At 32.7% G+C, this 19,627-nt stretch overlaps 1 protein-coding gene across 2 annotated transcripts in view; it reads right to left on the reverse strand.

Moving 5' to 3' along the window:
- The window catches only part of LOC105343100 (choline O-acetyltransferase), an 85,917-nt gene that overhangs the window by 25,007 nt on the left and 41,283 nt on the right, over nucleotides 1-19,627 (reverse strand). For both annotated transcript variants that reach the window (XM_034456439.2, XM_066066108.1), the window contains exons 4-5: nucleotides 16,829-17,023; nucleotides 13,031-13,149 (exon numbers count right to left, since the gene is read on the reverse strand). In XM_034456439.2, coding sequence (XP_034312330.1) covers nucleotides 13,031-13,149; nucleotides 16,829-17,023 — 314 coding nt within the window. The remainder of the gene's footprint in view (nucleotides 1-13,030; nucleotides 13,150-16,828; nucleotides 17,024-19,627) is intronic.

Below are 19,627 nucleotides of genomic sequence, written 5' to 3' on the forward strand. Positions count from 1 at the left end.
TCTTAATTGCTTTCTTAACATATTGGACTTGAAATAAAAACACCATCTACATAAATTTAGATTAAAGACGTCTTTGAGGTATAACCTTTATGACGCATCACTTTTTTGAGACCACCTTAACCATATTGTAAGAAAATCATATTTAATAATTTTGGAAATTCATGGATACTGTTTTGACACAATATCGTATATCATTATTATCATATATATAATTAGTTTGATAATCATATTCTCATTTCATACGGATTGTAAGATACAATGTTTATCAATGCAATAATATAAAATACGATATTGCATCCAATGATGCTATATAATATATATCATGTGATAAAATGTAATATTGTAATATATAATAATACAATATGATATTGTAAAATGTGATATGAAATTTTATCAGGATATGATATTGTATCATATGATATGATATAATATTGTGTCGTGTTAAACATTATTGTTTTTGATCACATAATCCAATATCCTAATATATGAAATATGATACCATGAATATAGCATCATACGACAAAATATCATATTACCTGATACATCAAAATTTGAAAACATATACTATATTGTATGATATAGTATGACTTTGTAATGTATGATGTTGTATCATATATGATACATAAAATAATTTGTATCAAATGATACAATATAATTTGATACAACATAATATGATGCGATATCATATGATATAGTAATTAATCATTAAATGGAATATAATATAATGCACAACTGTATCATATGATACAATATTTTATTATATCATATGATACAATTTCATGTGAAATAATAATAAATCATATAACCAATATCACGTCACATTATACAATATCATATTACACAACATTGTATCATATGAACCAATATTATATATCATACAATTATTTAATGCCTGAGCAGTCGATAGACCCGAATATTTTTCCCGAGGTGCAGGGAACAGCTCATTATGATCTATTGCCCGAGGCCAACGGCTGAGGGCAATAGATCATACTGAGCTGTTCCCTGTACCAAGGGAAAAAATTCCGGTCTATTGACTGTTCAGGCATTAAATAATAGTTTTATTACCTAATTTTGTTTTAAGTATTTTGTGTTCACAATTATGATATACAGAAGGTTTTCATACCTCTATATATATCATTTTACAACAAACACATCTATCAAGAAAGTTTGAGTGAGGTAGCTTTTTTAGCATCCTTAATAATTAAGATCTGTCTTTGCATCTGAAGATTCTCTGCGATTCATTAAGGTCTTCCGTTTTCAACGGAAGGCCTTCTTGTGTTTGCTTTGTTTCTTTTTCCTATTAATATTATTATTTTTTTTTCTCACGTTTTCTCAAAAATGCTTCAGCCGATTTTTATGAAACTTTTGGATCTTATCTATGACACAATTTGTAAGAAAATTACACGAGATGTTTTTGGTCATCACTTCCGGTACCGAGATATTAGAGATTTTATGTTTTTGCTTATTCACGATTTTTCGTGATATGGTAGAGAGTGAACGGCAGCAGCGCCCTTTGCATAACCGAACGTCCGCCGTTACTTCCAGTCGTCAGCGGAAGGAAATGAAAAACATTATGTTTTCAATTTTTTGGGCTTGAATTTTTTTTAATGTTTTTATTCAATAGAGACTCCCTCAAAACTTCTGAATATGAAATTTGTTTTAAAATCGATCCACGCATTCTTGAGATTTTGGGCTCCAAAGTCTTGAAGCGAGAGTCCGCCATCTCAATGATTGTATACACAGAACATTTAGCATTGAATGACCCACTTTTTAAGCATTGTACATGGCTTTAAAAGGTGGACTGTTTAGTATAAATTCCGTAAACAGATACAGGAATGCATGTATGCAAGCGTTTATTGACATTTGTTCCTTATATATTGATTACCTGAACACTATAAAATCTATAAAAACTGAACTCTTGGAGTTTGATTTGGGGTATCATGTTGTTTTGTAAAAAGGTTTCAAAAATTCTGGTCAAATAATTGGTAAAAAATTACGTTTTTTTTTTTACAAAAAACCTTCTTCCTCGAACTCCTCCTATAGATGAGCAATAAGGTTTCGGAATTTTCAATTTGGTCCTGGGGGTCATTTGATGGCTGAAAAATGACGTTGTTTTTTTGTACAAAAAAAAATGGGTTTCAAAAACGTCATTCAGATTTTGTTCAGACATATATATCAACAGTGGTAGGGAATAAAAAGTTCTTTCCAACAAAATCAAGAAAAAGGGGCTGGCCCTTTAAATTAGGGGCCAAGACACTCGTAAACTCTATTACACATATCTTAAAAACGATAAAGATTTTGTAATGCATTATAGAAGCAAAGTTGTTTATCGTAACAATATCTAACAGAAAGAATTATTGCCACGCCCATGTATTACGTAATTAGGGATTTTTAGGGGCCAAAGTACTTAAACTTTGACGCAATATATCTAGAGAAGGAAACATATTTTGTTAGGCATTGTAGAAGACAAAATGTCTGTATTGATAATTCTAATAGATTCCGCGAATCAAAACACCAATGTATGTCCCCATTAAGGATCTAGAGGGCTGCCCCTAAAATATTTAATCATTTGTATCTCAAAAATGATCAACAATTTGTGATAGGGGTAAGAACAAAAAATATTAGTATTCGTGAGACTTTTCAAATGAACTCAAGTAAAAGGGGCTGGCCCCTTAAATTAGGGGCCAAACACTCGTAAACTCTATTACAGATAACTTTAAAACGATAAAGATTTATGTAATGAATTATGGAAGCAAAGTTGTTGATCGTAACAATAACAGTTTGTAAAACTCTTGCTTGCATTGATGAATCAAATCGATTCCGCAAATCAAAACACTTATATTTGTCCCCATGAAGGATCTAGAGGGCTGGCCCCTAAAATATTTAATCATTTGTATCTTAAAAATGAAAAACAATTATAGATAAAAGTAAGAGCAAAATATGTTAGTATTCTTGAGAACTTTTGAATAAAACTCAAGAAATAGGGGCTGACCCCTTAAATTAGGGACAAAGACTCTCGTAAAGTCTATTACAAATAACTTAAAAACGATAAAGATTTTGTAATGCATTATAGATGCAAAGATGTTGATCGTAACAATATCAGTTTGTAAAACTCATTGCCACACCCTTTGATGACATAATTAGAGTTTTTAAAGAACTACAATCTTAAATCTTTAATGTGCTGTAGGTGAAAAAGCAAAACACTTTGTTAAGCATTGTAAAGGATATTGATAATCGTATCCATTATCTGAAAGGAAGGGTTTGAGGGGGAATTCTGAAATTTCATTAATATTTTAATCGTATCTTTTAACAAATTGAACGGAAGACCGACTCGTTACTCGTAACGAGATCGTATCTAGTTATTTTTTTTCCACAAATTTTGTGCAGCCGATTTCTCGGAAACTATTCAACCGATTTACACCATTTTTTCACAGATGATTGAAAGTGATCTGAATTTATTTTGTTTTAATATTTTTGCCGTCGTCACTTCCGGTACCGATTTATCGCTGATTTTGTAACTTTTACGACCCATTTTGTGCACGCTTGATCTCGAAAACTATCAGAGAAATGAATATGAAATTTTCAGGATAGGTAGACCATAGTCTGAAGTTGTGCCTATTGTTTTTGTTTTACGCCATTGGCGCCATTCTTAAGAGCTCATGATGGCTCGAAAATTGGGTACGAATTTTGTTCCCCTTTTTTGTACACACGATTTCTCAGAGATGGCTCATTAGATTTTCTTGAAATTTTCAGGAGTGATAGAAGAAAATTATATCTCGAGTATCCATTTTTCATTTTTTCAAATTTTATTTCCTGTCGTCCGTTTCCTGTCCCGCATTAAAAAGCTTGTGACATTGAGATCTGAAAAATGATAAGGACTTGATCATTCAGACTTTGTAGGATTATAGACCTATAGTTGTAGATGTCTTTAAACTATTTTGTTTTGTTCGTCATATCTTCCGGTCGTCACCGGAAGCACTTCATTTTTTTTGCATTTAATTTGTTTCATATAGAATTGAAATTAAAGTAATAATCCTTACACATGTTATTTATCCGATGTTAAATAAAAACAAAAAATTCTACTTCCGGTGAGATATCTCAAATACCTCAGAAAGCGTTTTTAAATAAATGTTTTACCCCCGAGATCTCAGAAAGTCAAGTGATCAATACACATAACTTATATAGATAATAGACATTCGATAGAAAAATGCGTTTAATCGCTTTCATTTTGTCAACCGTCACTTCCGGTCCTCACCGGAAGGGTTCAAACATATCAAGCTAATTGAAAGTTTAACTGTTTTTCTTTGACAATTTTTATGAAATTAATAAACAATAAAGTACAAGTGTCTAATGTATAAGAAACGTTTTTATTTTCAATGATCATTTCCGTATGTCCTTTTCCTCTCAAATGACAAAAAAAAATCACTCCACGAGATCTCAAAAACGGTGATGACTTGAACAACCAAACTTTGTGGGATGATAGCCCTAAGTATGTATCCGTGTTTACATTATTTTGTTTGAATCGTCGTCACTTTCGGTCGTCACCGGAAGAATTAAAAAAATGTTTTTTCCTTATTTTTTTTTTTACATGGAATGAATACCGGTATATCATTTCACGAGCTTATACATGTTAAATAATTAAGCATATTCTTCTTCCGGTGAGTTATATCAAATAACTAAGGTACGTATCCTTTTTACAGATTTGATATCCGCGAGATTTTACTCGCTGTAAGTGATTGAGACACGAACTTTTATGAATGATAGACAATTGATTGAAGATGTCTTTAACGGGTTTTATTTTGTCAACCGTCACTTCCGGTACTCAAAAGAAGAGTTCAAACAATTCATGTTTTTAACAAGTTTAACCGATTGTCTCTGGTGTTTCACCTAGCATGATAAACAGTGATGTACACTAGGCAAATGTATAAAAAAAACCAGCTTTTATTTTCAGTAATCACTTTCGTTCGTCTGTTTCCGGTCTCGAGACAAAAAACCTAGTTTCACCAGGATCTCAGATTTGGCAGAGAGTATCGATATTTCATCGTATCATATAAAACAAAATCGGACGGAAGACCTACTCGTTACGCGTAACGAGATATAGTTGACAATTTCTGATTCTAAGGGGGTTAGGATGACCCCCTTAGGGTCATGACTTACATGCCATAATGATCTGATGCGCCATGACCTAAGAAGGAATAATATCTTTGGATTAAGGTGGGTATCTCAATGGTTTTTATGATATTTGATAATTTCAGGAAGAGCTTTTGGGATCATGACCTACATACCATCTGAAATGCCTTGAACAAAGAAACAATAATATAATTTGTACATGATATATGATTCAATTTAAGAACCCAGATATACAAGATAGATCAATCATCTATGTTTTGTAAAACTTCCCATGTAGTACATGTATTAGTTTGTGTTTTGTTCTATACTATTCATGTTCATGACTGTAGTATGGCTTAGTCTTATTTTAAATAACATTTAAAAAAAATGTCAAATATATGACTTGGAACCCCCACCCCCGAAACAAACTCAAATATAAACTGTTCTCCCCCCTTTAATTGTCGAATGATCTATTAAAATCAAAATATAATTTGGGTGTATAAAAACTTTTATAAACTGGTAAAAAATGTTATTCTTAAAAAAAATTACAATACACCTTGCATAATTGACAAACGATCTATTGAGATATGATCTAGTGAGAGGTCATATTTCTACTTTGGGATCAATAGTATTCATTGACAAGTTAAAATTTATAACAATAAATGATTCAAATTGTAAATGTTTAAACTCCACATTCACACCCCCCCCCCCCAAAAAAAATCTAACCTGGTTCTAAAGATGCAGTCTTCTTAATACATTCTTACACGTGTACAGTAGCAAATATTAAATCATTTCTTGATTGCTTTTTCTCTCCTGATGCACAGTAACATTTTGAAAATTGTTTAATTCAATTTCTAAGATTTATAAACAAAATGTTATATGCATGTGTATTCGCCTATTTGGGGCAATTGTAAAGTCTCCTAAATAAAGCTGTGTCATCAGTAGGCTAGGAATTACCCACATGGATCAAACACTACAAATGAATAAGATAAAATACTTTATTATTTCAAGTTCTAGAATGTCAAAGTGTCTCCAAGGGGGCATAACCTATATACAATTTGACGCGCAATGACACAAAGAGCAATAATAAATTACATTGTATATGGTTTAGGGATGAGGATATCAGATCTAAGATCTCAGAAGTTAACAAAATATACAGTGTATCATCATTTTCTATTTCATAAAGGCGGGGGGGGGGGGGGTTAAAGACAACACCTGGGGGGGGGGGGGTCATTAATGTACTTTACACCATTTGATGCATCATAATGACATTAGAAGATATTTTGTATTTTCCGGTTTCGTGGGGTCAGAAAAGTCCCATAAGGTCATGACCTACATTGTATTTGATGCATTATAATACATTAAGAAAGAAATACTCCTTCCTTCCTATTATAACTCATATACAAATTATAAGTATCTACACTTATTTACATGTAATACACAAATTTAGTACGAAATTGTTTATACAGGGTCAATATGGGGTCAACTCAATAGTGTAAGTCTGGCAAACGGTTCAATTGGAGTCTATCATGTTTTGACGCAAATTATGCACATTAGAATACAACAAAAGTAAGCATGCTATATATGGTTGTTTAGATAATTTACTGTAGAAGAAAATGCAAACACTTTTGCATTGCATTTCGTATAAAAGCAAAAACGACTGCAACACACGGGAGGAGGTGGTTTACTTCATTCGGAGTTAGATACCTTGTGTTATTATTATACTATAGGGTAATTTTTTTTCTCAGAAACAAGTGCCTATGGTATTATCATATGGGAAGGGATCTCATCCTTCAGTTATGAAAATTATAATTTTTAAATGTATTACCGGAGCTTGCATGTGGCCTTCATTTTTAATTAAACTGGTACAAAACAGTGTTATTTAGGGGCAAACACTTGGTGCGGGTATTACTGTCTAATGACAGCATCTAGTTATTTCTTGTTACGGCAAAATGTCTATGGATATAAATAATTTGGAATTAATTGTTTAATGATTGTCTTTTAACTGATTGAAACGCAACGCTAAAAAGTCATTTTATCATAGACGGTGTACCTTTTCTTTCTTTGTGTATGTCTATATAAAATATAAATCTGTTGTCTGTCTGAGATTAAGAAAAACCTCAAAAGTGTACGCTCGGAACTACCGTATACGAAGGTGTAAAGTGTTTAAACTGACCACGCGTGTATATGCACACACCGATCGGGGAAATACACTGTTAAAACGAAAATTCGGAATTTCACTTTTCATAAAAACATCAGTACGGCAGGGTGCATCGGGATTATAATCATTTGAAATCTGTCTTAAGTTTACAAATATTTACAAAGGTCGACATACATTTAATGTTCGACCAAAGGCGAAATTAATTATATCTATTGTTAAAGTATAGAGGTAAAAAAAATTCATTAATTTTATTAACCGATTGCTTAACACAGGTCATTTAGACATAACACTGGGATAGCGAGTGGATTTGGAAAAGAGGGATAATGAACCATACTACATTTGTAAGATGTATGTTATTTTTTTTGTCGACCTAGCAGAATTTTTGATCACATAGTGTTAGTCGGCAAAGATAAACGTGAGACAAAAAGGATAATAATCGATATGCAAAAGAAGCAGATAAAACGATAATCGATTGCCGTATCAAATCGATTTCTGATTAATTTCTCTCTCTCTCTCTCTCTCTCTCTCTCTCTCTCTCTCTCTCTCTCTCTCTCTCTCTCTCATGCTTTGCCTTGCGTATAATCTCTTCCGAATTGGGATCTTCTCATATTTGCTGATTATATACTTATTGATGAAAATATCGCTCTCTTTGCTGATACTAAATAAAATGTGATTCGTTCCCGTAACTCATACTGCAAGTTAGGAACGCTGAGGTGGATTGAAAATACACTTCCTACAACTACAGTTTCCATCCTATGTTTTCTCAGACGTCCGCTTCAATTTGTTCCTCTCCATATCAAGTGTTTTGACTATATCAAGTTAAATTGACGTACGCTGTATATTTTCAATTTTGCCAGTTAATGTTCCGCGGTCTTATGCATTTTAATCAAAATCAATCAACATGTGGGTTCGAAATTCGCTAATATATATGTCTTTTTAAATCCTTAGAGAGGGTTAAATGGAACTTGAAGAAGTGTTTAGAAATGGTCGAAAAAAAACAAGTATCAAAATAGCGTTAGGTGAATCTAAACGGAAAACCTGTTGTTGCTCGCAACGAGCATCTAGTTTTTATTATAATTAAATCAACTATGTAAGTTTGAAATAGTACTATTTTCTATTCAACATAAGACCTGTTCCAAAAAACTAAACCTCATCCGGCATCCGAAACATATGCCTAAGATTCAGCATTCAAGCCTGTGCATAAATATCATAAGACGCGCCATTCATGCAAGTTTGGTTGAGTTAGGACCAGTTATAACTAAGATATAATCATCAGAGGGCACCTGCTCCAAATATTTTACCCAACTCAAAAAAACCTATGACTCAGAATCAACATTCAAGCCTGTTAGGTGCATCAATAACATAGATGTAAAAAAAAAATCAAAAAAAAAAAACGCTATTGTATTGCATTATTTAAACCAAAGTTGTCATATATTAGTATCTGCTTAAAGATTACCTCGCCAACCACTTTCCGCCATGATGTTAATTAGTCTACCCGCGTTCCAAGACACCCCGTTCTGAAAAGTTCTTTTCAACAAAAATAAAATCACATTAAATTTATCCCTTTTTTAGCTCACCTGAGCTGAAAGCTCAAGTGAGCTATTCTGATCACTTTTTGTCCGGCGTCTGTCTGTCTGTCCGTCCGTCCGTCTGTCTGTAAACTCTTTACACTTTCGACTTCTTCTCCAGAACGACTGTGCTAATTTCAACCAAACTTGGCACAAAGCATCATTGGGTAAAGGGAATTTAAGTTTGCGAAAATGAAGGGCCACACTTTTCAAGGGGAAATAATTAAGATTTATTGAACATTTTCTAATATTTTTCAAATATCTTTTTTTTTCAAAAACCATTCAAGCAGAAAAGCTGAAACGTGTGTGGAAGCATCCTCAGATAGTGTAGATTCAAATTTGTTCAAATCATGATCCCTGAGGGTAAGGTGGGGCCACTATGGGTGTCAAAGTTTTACATAGAATATATAGAGTAAATCTTTTAAGATCTTCATCTCAAAAACTATTTGGCCAGGAAAGCTTAAAGAAGGTGTTGCAAAACAGTGGGACTATTCCCTAACGTGATAAGGGCCTTTAAATATCCGTATCCTTGAGAGTCACATCTAAATATAGACACATTACGTAGACGACTATATTTGCAAAGCGGGTATGTTCCCTACGGAGGCAAAATAAACAAACATTTTACGCGCATTTCTATCGAACACGGAAGCCACTAAATACAGTTAGAAAGATAACCATATACATGTTTTCTGTATTCGAATGTTAACATACTAGTATCTCAATTTGATATCTACTGTCCATAGTGTTTAAATAGCATTCTTGAGATACATGAATAAATCTTATTCTGGCTCTTCAAAACCGTCAGAGTTGTCATTATAATCTTCCTATGTTTTTATAGTATCTAAATAAACGCTAAGTCTAGTAAAAAAGTACAAATTTTCCGTACAAATTTTCAGTAACCTATTGCTTCATCACCGATTCAAACTTTCTAAACTGATGATTTTGTTTTCTTTTAACAACCTGTGCATGTATAACTTTGAAATCAGCATATCCGTTTATTTCATAAAAAGGGTGAAAAATCAACATTGATGCATACTAAGTACATTGTTTTAAAATCTTTTGTTCAGAAGAAAATGTTTTTCAAGTTTATAACGCCGACTTCACACAGTAATGTTGAAAACAAAATAAGCAGGCATGCAAAATATTACATTAACAAGAGTTTAAATAACTTAATTCTGACATTCTTAAATTATCTCTACACATTACCTTTCCATGCGATTAAAAAAAGTAAAATTAAAAAATAAATTCCAACTTTTTCGGGATTCGAACCCAGTCAAAAATATAAGACACGGTTTTAATCTAGTAGTATTCTAACTGCGTTACCACTCGACTATCCTAGACATGACTTACGAAGGGAAAATTTAATACGTAGTTTTTAGATTTCAAAAGTATTAATGATTTTTTCCAAAAGTCAGATTTATTTAAAATATGCCTCTTTGAAACAAAAATCGGAAATGGCAGTTTTCAAGAAATTGTCTTACTCCAAACGTTAAGATTAAATAAATTTTGTTTGAAGGAGGCATTTTTTCACAATAATGAGGATTCCCTTTTTATATAGCGTGAATTCTGCCACATTTGTCTGTGTAACCATTTTCAAATTTATTTCATGGTCTTAAATAAGTTAGTGCAAACTTTCCAAATAAAATTCTACACTGCTTTATGTACAACGTTGCATGAAAAAAAAGATTTACATCGAATTCTGTAATTTTGATTTTTCTATTTTATCTCCTTTAGGGAAAATTAGCATAGGAATTGCAACACCTTCTTTGTGTGAGAGCATCTCCCGATTGTGTAGATTACAGGGTTTTTTTTTTTCAAATCATGGTCCCCGTTGGTAAGGTGGGGCCAGAATAAAGGGTCGAAGTTTAACATAGAGTTAATCTTTCAAATCTTCTGAAACTTGTTTGGAAGCATCCTTTGCATAATATATATTTGTAGATACAAATTTGTGAAAAGCATGACCCCCGGGGGTAGGGTGGGTCCACAAGGGGGGTTGGTTGACCTTTTACATAGGAATATATAGTGTAAATCTTTTAAAATAATCTTCTCAAAAACTAATCACCCAGGAAAGCTGAAACTTCCGTGGAAGCATCCTCAGGTAGGGTAGATTCAAGTTTGTTCAAATTATGAACCCCAGGGGTAGGATGATGTCACACCATGGGGACGGGCAAAAATATATATAGAAATATAAATAGAAAATTTTCAAAAATATCTTTTCTAAAAGCCACTTGCCTAGAAAAGCTGTAACTTTACTAAAAGCAACCTCAGATAATGTAGATTTAATTTCTTTCAAATTAAAATCTTGAGGAGTAGGGTGGGGCCACATTGGGATCCCAATTTTATAATTGTTTGATGTTTGATGTAGGTTTATGTCCCTTATATAAACAATTGTTTAGGATCTTTTTGAGAACTACAATGCTCAACAGGTGATAAATGTATAAAATCATCCTATTAGAAAAGGGACTTACTTATAAACATAAGTATATCCAGGGTAAAAAAAATGGACTTTTATTTATACAGGGTCTACATTGTCCAGATAGTTTCTATATGACTCCATTTATCTGATTTTAACATACCTATTGTTAGTCAGGTGAGCGATGTGGACCATGGGCCTCTTGTGGGGTTTTTTGTGGTTTTTTTAAATTAACAATGAATTGCCGATTCAAGGTATCTGCCCGCGGTGCATGGTGAACTCGTCGTACACTTGTCGCCATGACGTAAAACAATCGCAAATTCTCGGGCCTTTTCGGCAGGCTCGGAAAAACACCTCGAATGTATTAACATTACCGGATTTTACAATTTTATACAAATTGGAGTCGCTTCCGATTAGAATTAGCATCGGGTAGACAGCAATGTGTGTCACTTCTGGGGTATTTATTAGGGTATTTCATTTACTCTAATGAAGTCTTCTAGCTCACACCTCAATAGACTGAAAAATGTATTGTATATATATGAAGTTTTTTAAAAAGGGGGATTGTCATGGACGCCTGTGTAATACATTCGAGGTGTTTTTCCGAGCCTGTCGGAAAGGCTCAAGAAGTTGCGATTGGATGTAAATTAGTCAACCAGCATTCTTGGTAACCCCGTTCTGAAAAGTTCTATCCAATTCTCTCACAAGAGGTCGTGCTTTGCAAGCGTCTATATTAGCGCATTCAAGAAACGAATTGCCGTATTTCATTTATGTAACATTTGTTAAAAATTAATTTCTATGTATACTCTAAGTAAGTACCAAAGGTATAAGCAGTTGCCATGGTGCAGGCATTTGGTAGTTTATTTGCAAAAAGTCTTAACCTATAAGTATAGATTATTGTATCTTTTTGTATTATACTATATTGAGTTGTTGCAATTGATTTAATGATTTTTTATAATATCTTTCAATCAATTTTTCTAATAAGAACTACTTAGTTTGAATATTTTTTGATACCATTATTAATAATCTATTTAAATAATTGATGTGTATAAGTTCTTTTTAGATTAGATAAGAATACATGTAGTTTGTTTATTTTTTTTACATATTAAAATAGAATACTAGGCCAATACTTACATTATATTATAGGGACAATATGAACAAAGTGTCATAAAACGACTGTGTGGGGTAAAACTTTGACAGGTACGGCTAGATTGAGTTACGATACTGAGTGTGCGGTCATCCCGCATCGATACAAGCGTGCGGTTATTCCTGATCGTATTGGTGGTGGTTGCGGCGAACACTAGTGTTTGGTCATCCCTGCTTGTGTTCTGGCCTTGCAAGCGAAATTATGCGGCACTGCCTGCTTGCGTGAGGTTTGCATTGTTGGCGCAAGTGTGCGGATATCCTAGCTTGCGTTGACATTTGTGTCTGTTGAGTTGTGCAGGTGTGCAGTCATCCCTGCATGCGTTACGTTGAGTCCCTATATATTTGTAGGCACGTGATTGAAGTTTGCACTTGTAAATATTGGCAGCAATCAGGGCTATCCGATTCTATCTCGGGTACTTGTTAAAAATGTTATGCTATCAGTGGTAATTGTGCTTGTTACCTCTGACAGAACTCAGATACTGTATTTATTGTGCTCATCACCTTTGATAATGTTTCGTTATCGGTACTAATTGTGCTCGTTTCCTCTTATAGTGTTATGTAACCTTTAAGCACATTCTCGAAAGATTTTAATAAATACCCAAACCATTGTTACACTTCATTTTATCCTCTATATACCTTAGCTGTTCTCTCCGATCGGAAAAGCATTGTTTTGGAAATACCATGCCTGGGTTCGAGTTTATAGGTAAAGGGAGTCTTATTTTCATGTACATGTCATTCAGCCACCAGTTGTATGCCTGCAAGTAATTAATTGTAAAACATTACATGTAGCACAAGCGTAATACATATGCATTATAATGATATTTGCGAATTTCTTTTCGTTCGAAAATACGTACACTACTTGTATTAATATTCAAAATATATCAATGTTTATCACAACCTAAGAGGATAAATTAAATCCTCAAATCAATTCCGTCCAACGCGGAGAGGGGAGAAAAACTTATGCATGAGAGAGAGAGAGAGAGAGAGAGAGAGAGAGAGAGAGAGAGAGAGAGAGAGAGCTAATTAAATCATTTCTGATTGATGAAATAATATGCCAAGGTCAAATGATTTTCTGCGCGTCTTGAAATCATTTTATTTTACAAGCATGCAGATTTATCAAACAAATCGCCTTTTTTCTGTCACTGGGTTTCATGAATGTGAGATGATTTTTATACGTAGAATTAAAATATTTTACAGCTTCTAAAAAAGAAAATCATAAAATGTTATTTAACAAACACCTTATAGATGTAGCTTAATTTTGAACTTTGAAATATCATTGAATTTTAATAAGAATACACAATCTTATTAAATGAGATTTATAGAACATTGTAAGTCACGCTATAGGATGCAATCAATCCGTTAGAAAGTCTACATAAATACAAACGCTTCAGACCACGACTATGTCACGCTCATTGAACGATTGTATGTAGAACATATCAACAATTTTTTCGATTTTAAAAACATATAGAGAATACCGGTATTCTCAACACTATTGATTACATGTAACACTCAGCTTTGTTTCACATTTACATCGTGTTATCTCTGCATGTAGCTGCTGACTTGCTCTTTATTTTCCACCGATACAGGAAGTAATGCAGGCACGTAGCATTGTTTTTAAAAGTGGGGGGGGGGGCAGACTCAACCAAAATATCTTGACAAGCAAAAAAAAAACGGAAAGATGTTACTTTCCTAAATCCTCAAAATCGTAATCCGTAGGGGTTGGGGGTATACCTTTAACTTCAATTTCACTGTTTCTTTCCTTATTTTCTATTCAATTTTTTACATGGTCCCATAAAAGTGAGGGGGGGGGGCCAACTCAATGTTTATACAATTTTTTTTTTTGGGGGGGGGGGGGGGGGGCAGCCCCCAAGGCTACGTGCCTTTAATGTATGTATTCTAATGTTTCCCACTTTATGTTGTCTCATTAATTTGTTGTATTATTACCTTAATATTGCTTTACCTTACTTTTTAATGCTGACCAAAACTGCTGTCAAAAGATACGAAAGCAATAGAAATGAGGATTAAAATGTTGTGTTATTAAGCACATAAGTAGAGAATAATGCCATTTTTATGCGCACATAAGTAATTAAAGAATAATTCCATTTTTATCAGTTAAATCTGTGCATGAAAGGTGGGTCATTTGTGTACACTCTACAGCCATCTGTTGAAAAAGGTTGAATCTTGCATACTAAAGTTGAAGCTTTGTCTCTGAATATGGTCCCCTATTCATATCAATCAGCAGAAAGAGAAAAAAAGATAGAGAAAAATCTGCTTAGACCTCCTGTGCCTTTGGATGCATATTGAAATTATATTTTCATAGAAACAAAAATATGTCAATTCACAACGATCTGCAGTGATTGTGACAGACGTCCCATACCAACCCCAAATTTGTCTTTCTAGTCTATATGTCTAATAAAAGTAAATTCTATTTATACCCCTTTCCAAGATATTTATACAGCACATTTTTTAAATCATTTGATATTTATAAATACCTCAGGGTTCAAACGATGTTCATTAAAAAGTATGAAAGAATGTAAAGATTTGCCAGGTTTCAATACGTGGCTAAAATAATCTACGGGTATCGTGATTTCAAAAGAAATGAAAATACGCAAGTGATAACGCTAAAAATTGTGCGAGAAATTCCAAGTGACTTCCGAATGGAGAAGATATGTCAATATTTCAAATTATAAATCTCCGTAAGGAATCTGTTTTCTTTCATGTCACTTCTGGTCCCCTTAAAAACACTAATTTTTTAACATTCAATTTATAAATGGTACTGACATACTAAATAATATACAATCTTCAAAATTTCGTTAAACGGCCCCTATAAGGAGATAAGGGATCGGCCCCTAAAGCGTTCTTTCCCATTTATCTCAAGAACGGTAACGAATTTTTAAACACTTGTTGAACAAAATGTGTTAAGAATTAAAAGACCTTTTATTTGATTTTCAAGAAAAAGGGGCTGGACCATCAAATTAGGGGACGTAAGGGCTCTAATTTTTTTTATCTATAGTCCTTTACTGAGGGATATTTTGTGAAAGGTTATAGAAGCAAATATGTTTATTTTACAATTATGTATCCAAGCAATATAATGATTTCATCATGTGTTACGTAATTAGAGGTATTTAGGGGCCAAAAGTCCAAAATTTTGATCACCCATACATGTATCTCAGAAAGAAAAAATATTTGAAATGCAGTATAGAAGAAAAGATGCCTAAAATGATATAGTTTTTTTTACTTAACAACATGCAACCTTCAAAATTTGGTTCAGCGGCTACAATAAGGGATAAGTGACCGGCCCCTAAAACTTTTTTTCTCAGATATCTCAAGAATGGTGACGAATTTCTAAACACTTGTTGAACAAAATGTCTTAAGGTATTCAATGTATAATGAAGGGATATTGAACAATTTTGAATGATTTTAAACTAGTTAAATATGTATTGCTAGATAACTGTGAAAGTGAAATGAACCAAATTCACATGTCCGACAACATATAAGGAGCTGGTCATTTTGCACCTGAAGATTTTTTAAAGAGTTATCTCCCCTTGATGAAAAAAAGAAAATTTTAATTTCGTCAAAATATCTGCGGTAAATGATTAATTTCATTTCATATTTTAATAAAGAGACAGTTTATGCATATATTAACCAAAAGAGTTTTACAAATTATAAGTTACTTTTTACAATATCTTAAAAAAACATATGTTACCCATAGAATTCAAAGGAAAATTCAAGGTGTAATTAGTTGGACCATAATCAAAATTTTGAAAATTCCTTCGGTGGAGTATTTTGTTTTGATAACATCTTCAAAATGATATCATGATTTAGAATATCGGACCATTAATTTATTAGGTACAAAATGTGGTCGTTATACATCGAATACCTTAAATAACCTTTCATTTGATAGCAAGAAGAAGGGGCTGGTTTCTCAAACTAGAGACCAAGAGGGGTCTAAATGTTTTCAACCAAAGCTCTTACAACTGAAACAAAATAGTATCTGGCCCTTAAAATATAGACCCTGTTCTTCTATTCTAACCCATGATTATCTATTAAATAGCAAAATCAAGATCGAACATATACATCTCAAATTCTATAATCAGACGGAAGACCTCCTCGTTGCTGGCAACGAGATCATGTCTAGTTCTATTTAAAGTTGAAAAAACGTCAACATTCGTTTAGCCAAAATACCTTATACACAGCGCAAAGTTTGCTCTGATTGCTGCTATCAACGCAAACATCAAATCTGGACCAAACTCTAATGAATGCCAGATCTATTCTTAATGAGGACAAAATAATACCTTTTAACGAAAACTCGTCGCAAAAGGGCTCAGTGCTAGACCTATAACCAACGGAATCTGTAAGCCCAGTATTATCTTGCAAATTATCCCTTTCTCTTTTCATTTGAAGATGATAAACTTGTAACCCTCTCATGCTTACCCAGTTTTCCTTGGTTTCTGCGTCCAGTACCAATAGTTCCTGAAGGTGTTCACCGTGCCCGCCTTTTTTACCGAACTCACTGATGATTTCTTTTGCTTCTTTAAACTGTGACTTGTTGAGAATAGGTTGTAAAATGTCTTCATATTTGCTTAACGTTTTATGTAAATCCGGAACTGGTAATTTTGGAAGTGGTTGCTGTAATTAGCATTATAAACAAATAAATATCAATATTACAAATGAATTTTTTCAGCTTCTCGTTTTTTATACTTTTAAGAGGCCGACTTTGGTTTTTTGCGTGAAAATTACAATAGAAAAACCATTTTAACCATATAAAATTAACATGTATATCAAGTCTAGTATACTGTAATTGCAAAATTTCCTGAAAATCTACAATTTGTTCTGTTTAAATATCAAAATACAGGTATATTTACTATAGGAGTACATGTATATAGCAAATTTTCCATACTTTGAAGCAGATTATAGAAATACTAAAATGGTCATTTTCTCCATGGTCATATCAGCCCTAGGGTTGATAATCTATATCAGCCCCGGAGGCCATTATGAGTTTTATGATCTCATCTGTATCACATACGCAAAAACATGTATTTATTACTAAGTATGTAATAAATGGCTGTGTACATGATTGCATTAAAAAAGACACTAGTCTAATTGAAATATTGCCTAATCTTTAGTTCAAAGACGACGTTAAACCAAATCAAATTCAATGTAAACGTGTACTACAATGCCTGTAGACCCTATTTTCATCGAATTTCTTTGGTTTAGAGTGGTTCAAATATTGTAGACAAATATCTAATTTGTTATAGTATACTAACAACTTTCCGATATATTCCTAACAAAACCTGAATATTTTAATGATGTCGTGTAAGATAATTAAGGTTCTTTCAGCATGGTAATTGTGTTATTCGCGTTTCTTTGAATATATTTTAACTTAATATTGTAAATATTGAAAATGTCTGATGATTCAGGCCTGCACCCCCCCCCCCCCCCCCACACACACACTTTTTTTCTCACAGCAAAGCATCATTGCAATGCTAATCACGTGATCAGTATCCTGTTTCCCATTAAATTTACATATTGAAAATTGAATGAAGTTGGAGAATTTATTTTTTTTTTAGTTGCTTTTCAAGATTTTTTGGATAAGCCGCCCCCCCCCCCCCCCTCCCCATTTTTAAAAACAATGTTACCTGCCCGTTTGCAAAAGTGCTATATTTTAGGACAACAAATTTGTATTGTATTATGTAATATTTCTTTACAAAATAAAATATAATTGTTTGAGTAAATATATTCCAATACAATTCATCAATGACGCACATGACTTATTGTTCGAAAAAAATAACGTAAACATGTCAATAATATAAATAATAAATTGAGTAATTGTCGAAAATTTATAAATATAAGTAATAAGAAATCATTCTTTCAATATTATGAGGTGATCAAATACGGTCAGGCGTGTTATATAGATATTTCATAGATATTCGGGCTTTATTGGACTTGATCACCCCGACCGTATTTGATCACCTCATAATATTGAAAGAATGATTATTTTTTATTACTTATTTGAATTATAAAAGTTGTTAGTATACTATAACAAATGCCAATATAATGTTGCATTAGTGGTCAGGATGTTGACCACTAATGATATGATTTTATCATTAATGAACAACCTAACCGTCCGCTAATGATATAATTAATATCATTAGCGGTCAAACATCGTAACCTCTAATGATATGGCAAAAAAATGTGAAATAAGTACGTCTACCTTGACCACTAATGATACACATTTGCACACATTTTCAATTGCATTAGTGGATGGATTTGCAACCTTTAATGATATAATATTATATAATATACCCGCGCATACAAAGGCAAAATATCAAGGAAAAAATAACGACAATTACAATTTCAAACAAAATCTACGTATGTGACGTCATAGATGGATAGGTCATGATGGACAATGGTGACTAATGTTGAGTCTAATATGTTAGACAACCTCTGTATAATGTTGGATAAAGATTTCATTTTGATACGATACTACATAAGAATTGTTAAAATTTTTTTTTTTTTTTGGGGGGGGGCAAGTTATATATATATATATATATATATATATATATATATATATATATAAACATACACACTAGTCCTTTATTGTAATATACACCATTCTGACATTGCCCCTGACATTATGCCGTTTAACTTGAAATGAAATAGTAGCATACAGACAAACTGCATAAAATTTATGACTTCGTTTGTTTTCTTCAAAATAAACAAAAATGAGTTCTGCTAGATTTTTTTAGTAGAGGAAAAATTTGAAGAAAAGCAATTTTACGATATTCAATATTATTGTAAAACTTTAAAAGGGATTTCATTAACATAAAAAGGTCAAATTGATAAGACAATTTGCAATTGTGGTCTGTAGTACAACTGAATCACTAATCTGTTGTTAAGTTGAATATGTGGGTTTCTTAATTATAAATTAGAACAACAAAAAATATCAATTAAAGTTGGTTGAATTTAAACTACTTAAACAATAGTGCTCATATCGGTGTAACAAAGAATATTGACCCAATTTGAAAATTGACCCCGGATAAAATTATTTCATTAGTGGTCAACCTCCTGACCACTAATGCAACATTATATCATTAGTGGACAGTGTATCATTAGAGGTTGCTACAATGCTACGTGCTTGTGATGCAAAAAAATATATTTGTTATTGTGAGAATAATCTGTAGTAGGTACTGTATGTCACATGTGGGTTTTATTGCCTACTGTCTGGTTCTG

Source organism: Magallana gigas, chromosome 7 (assembly GCF_963853765.1).
Source record: "Magallana gigas chromosome 7, xbMagGiga1.1, whole genome shotgun sequence".
NCBI classification, from domain to species: Eukaryota; Metazoa; Mollusca; class Bivalvia; order Ostreida; family Ostreidae; genus Magallana; species Magallana gigas.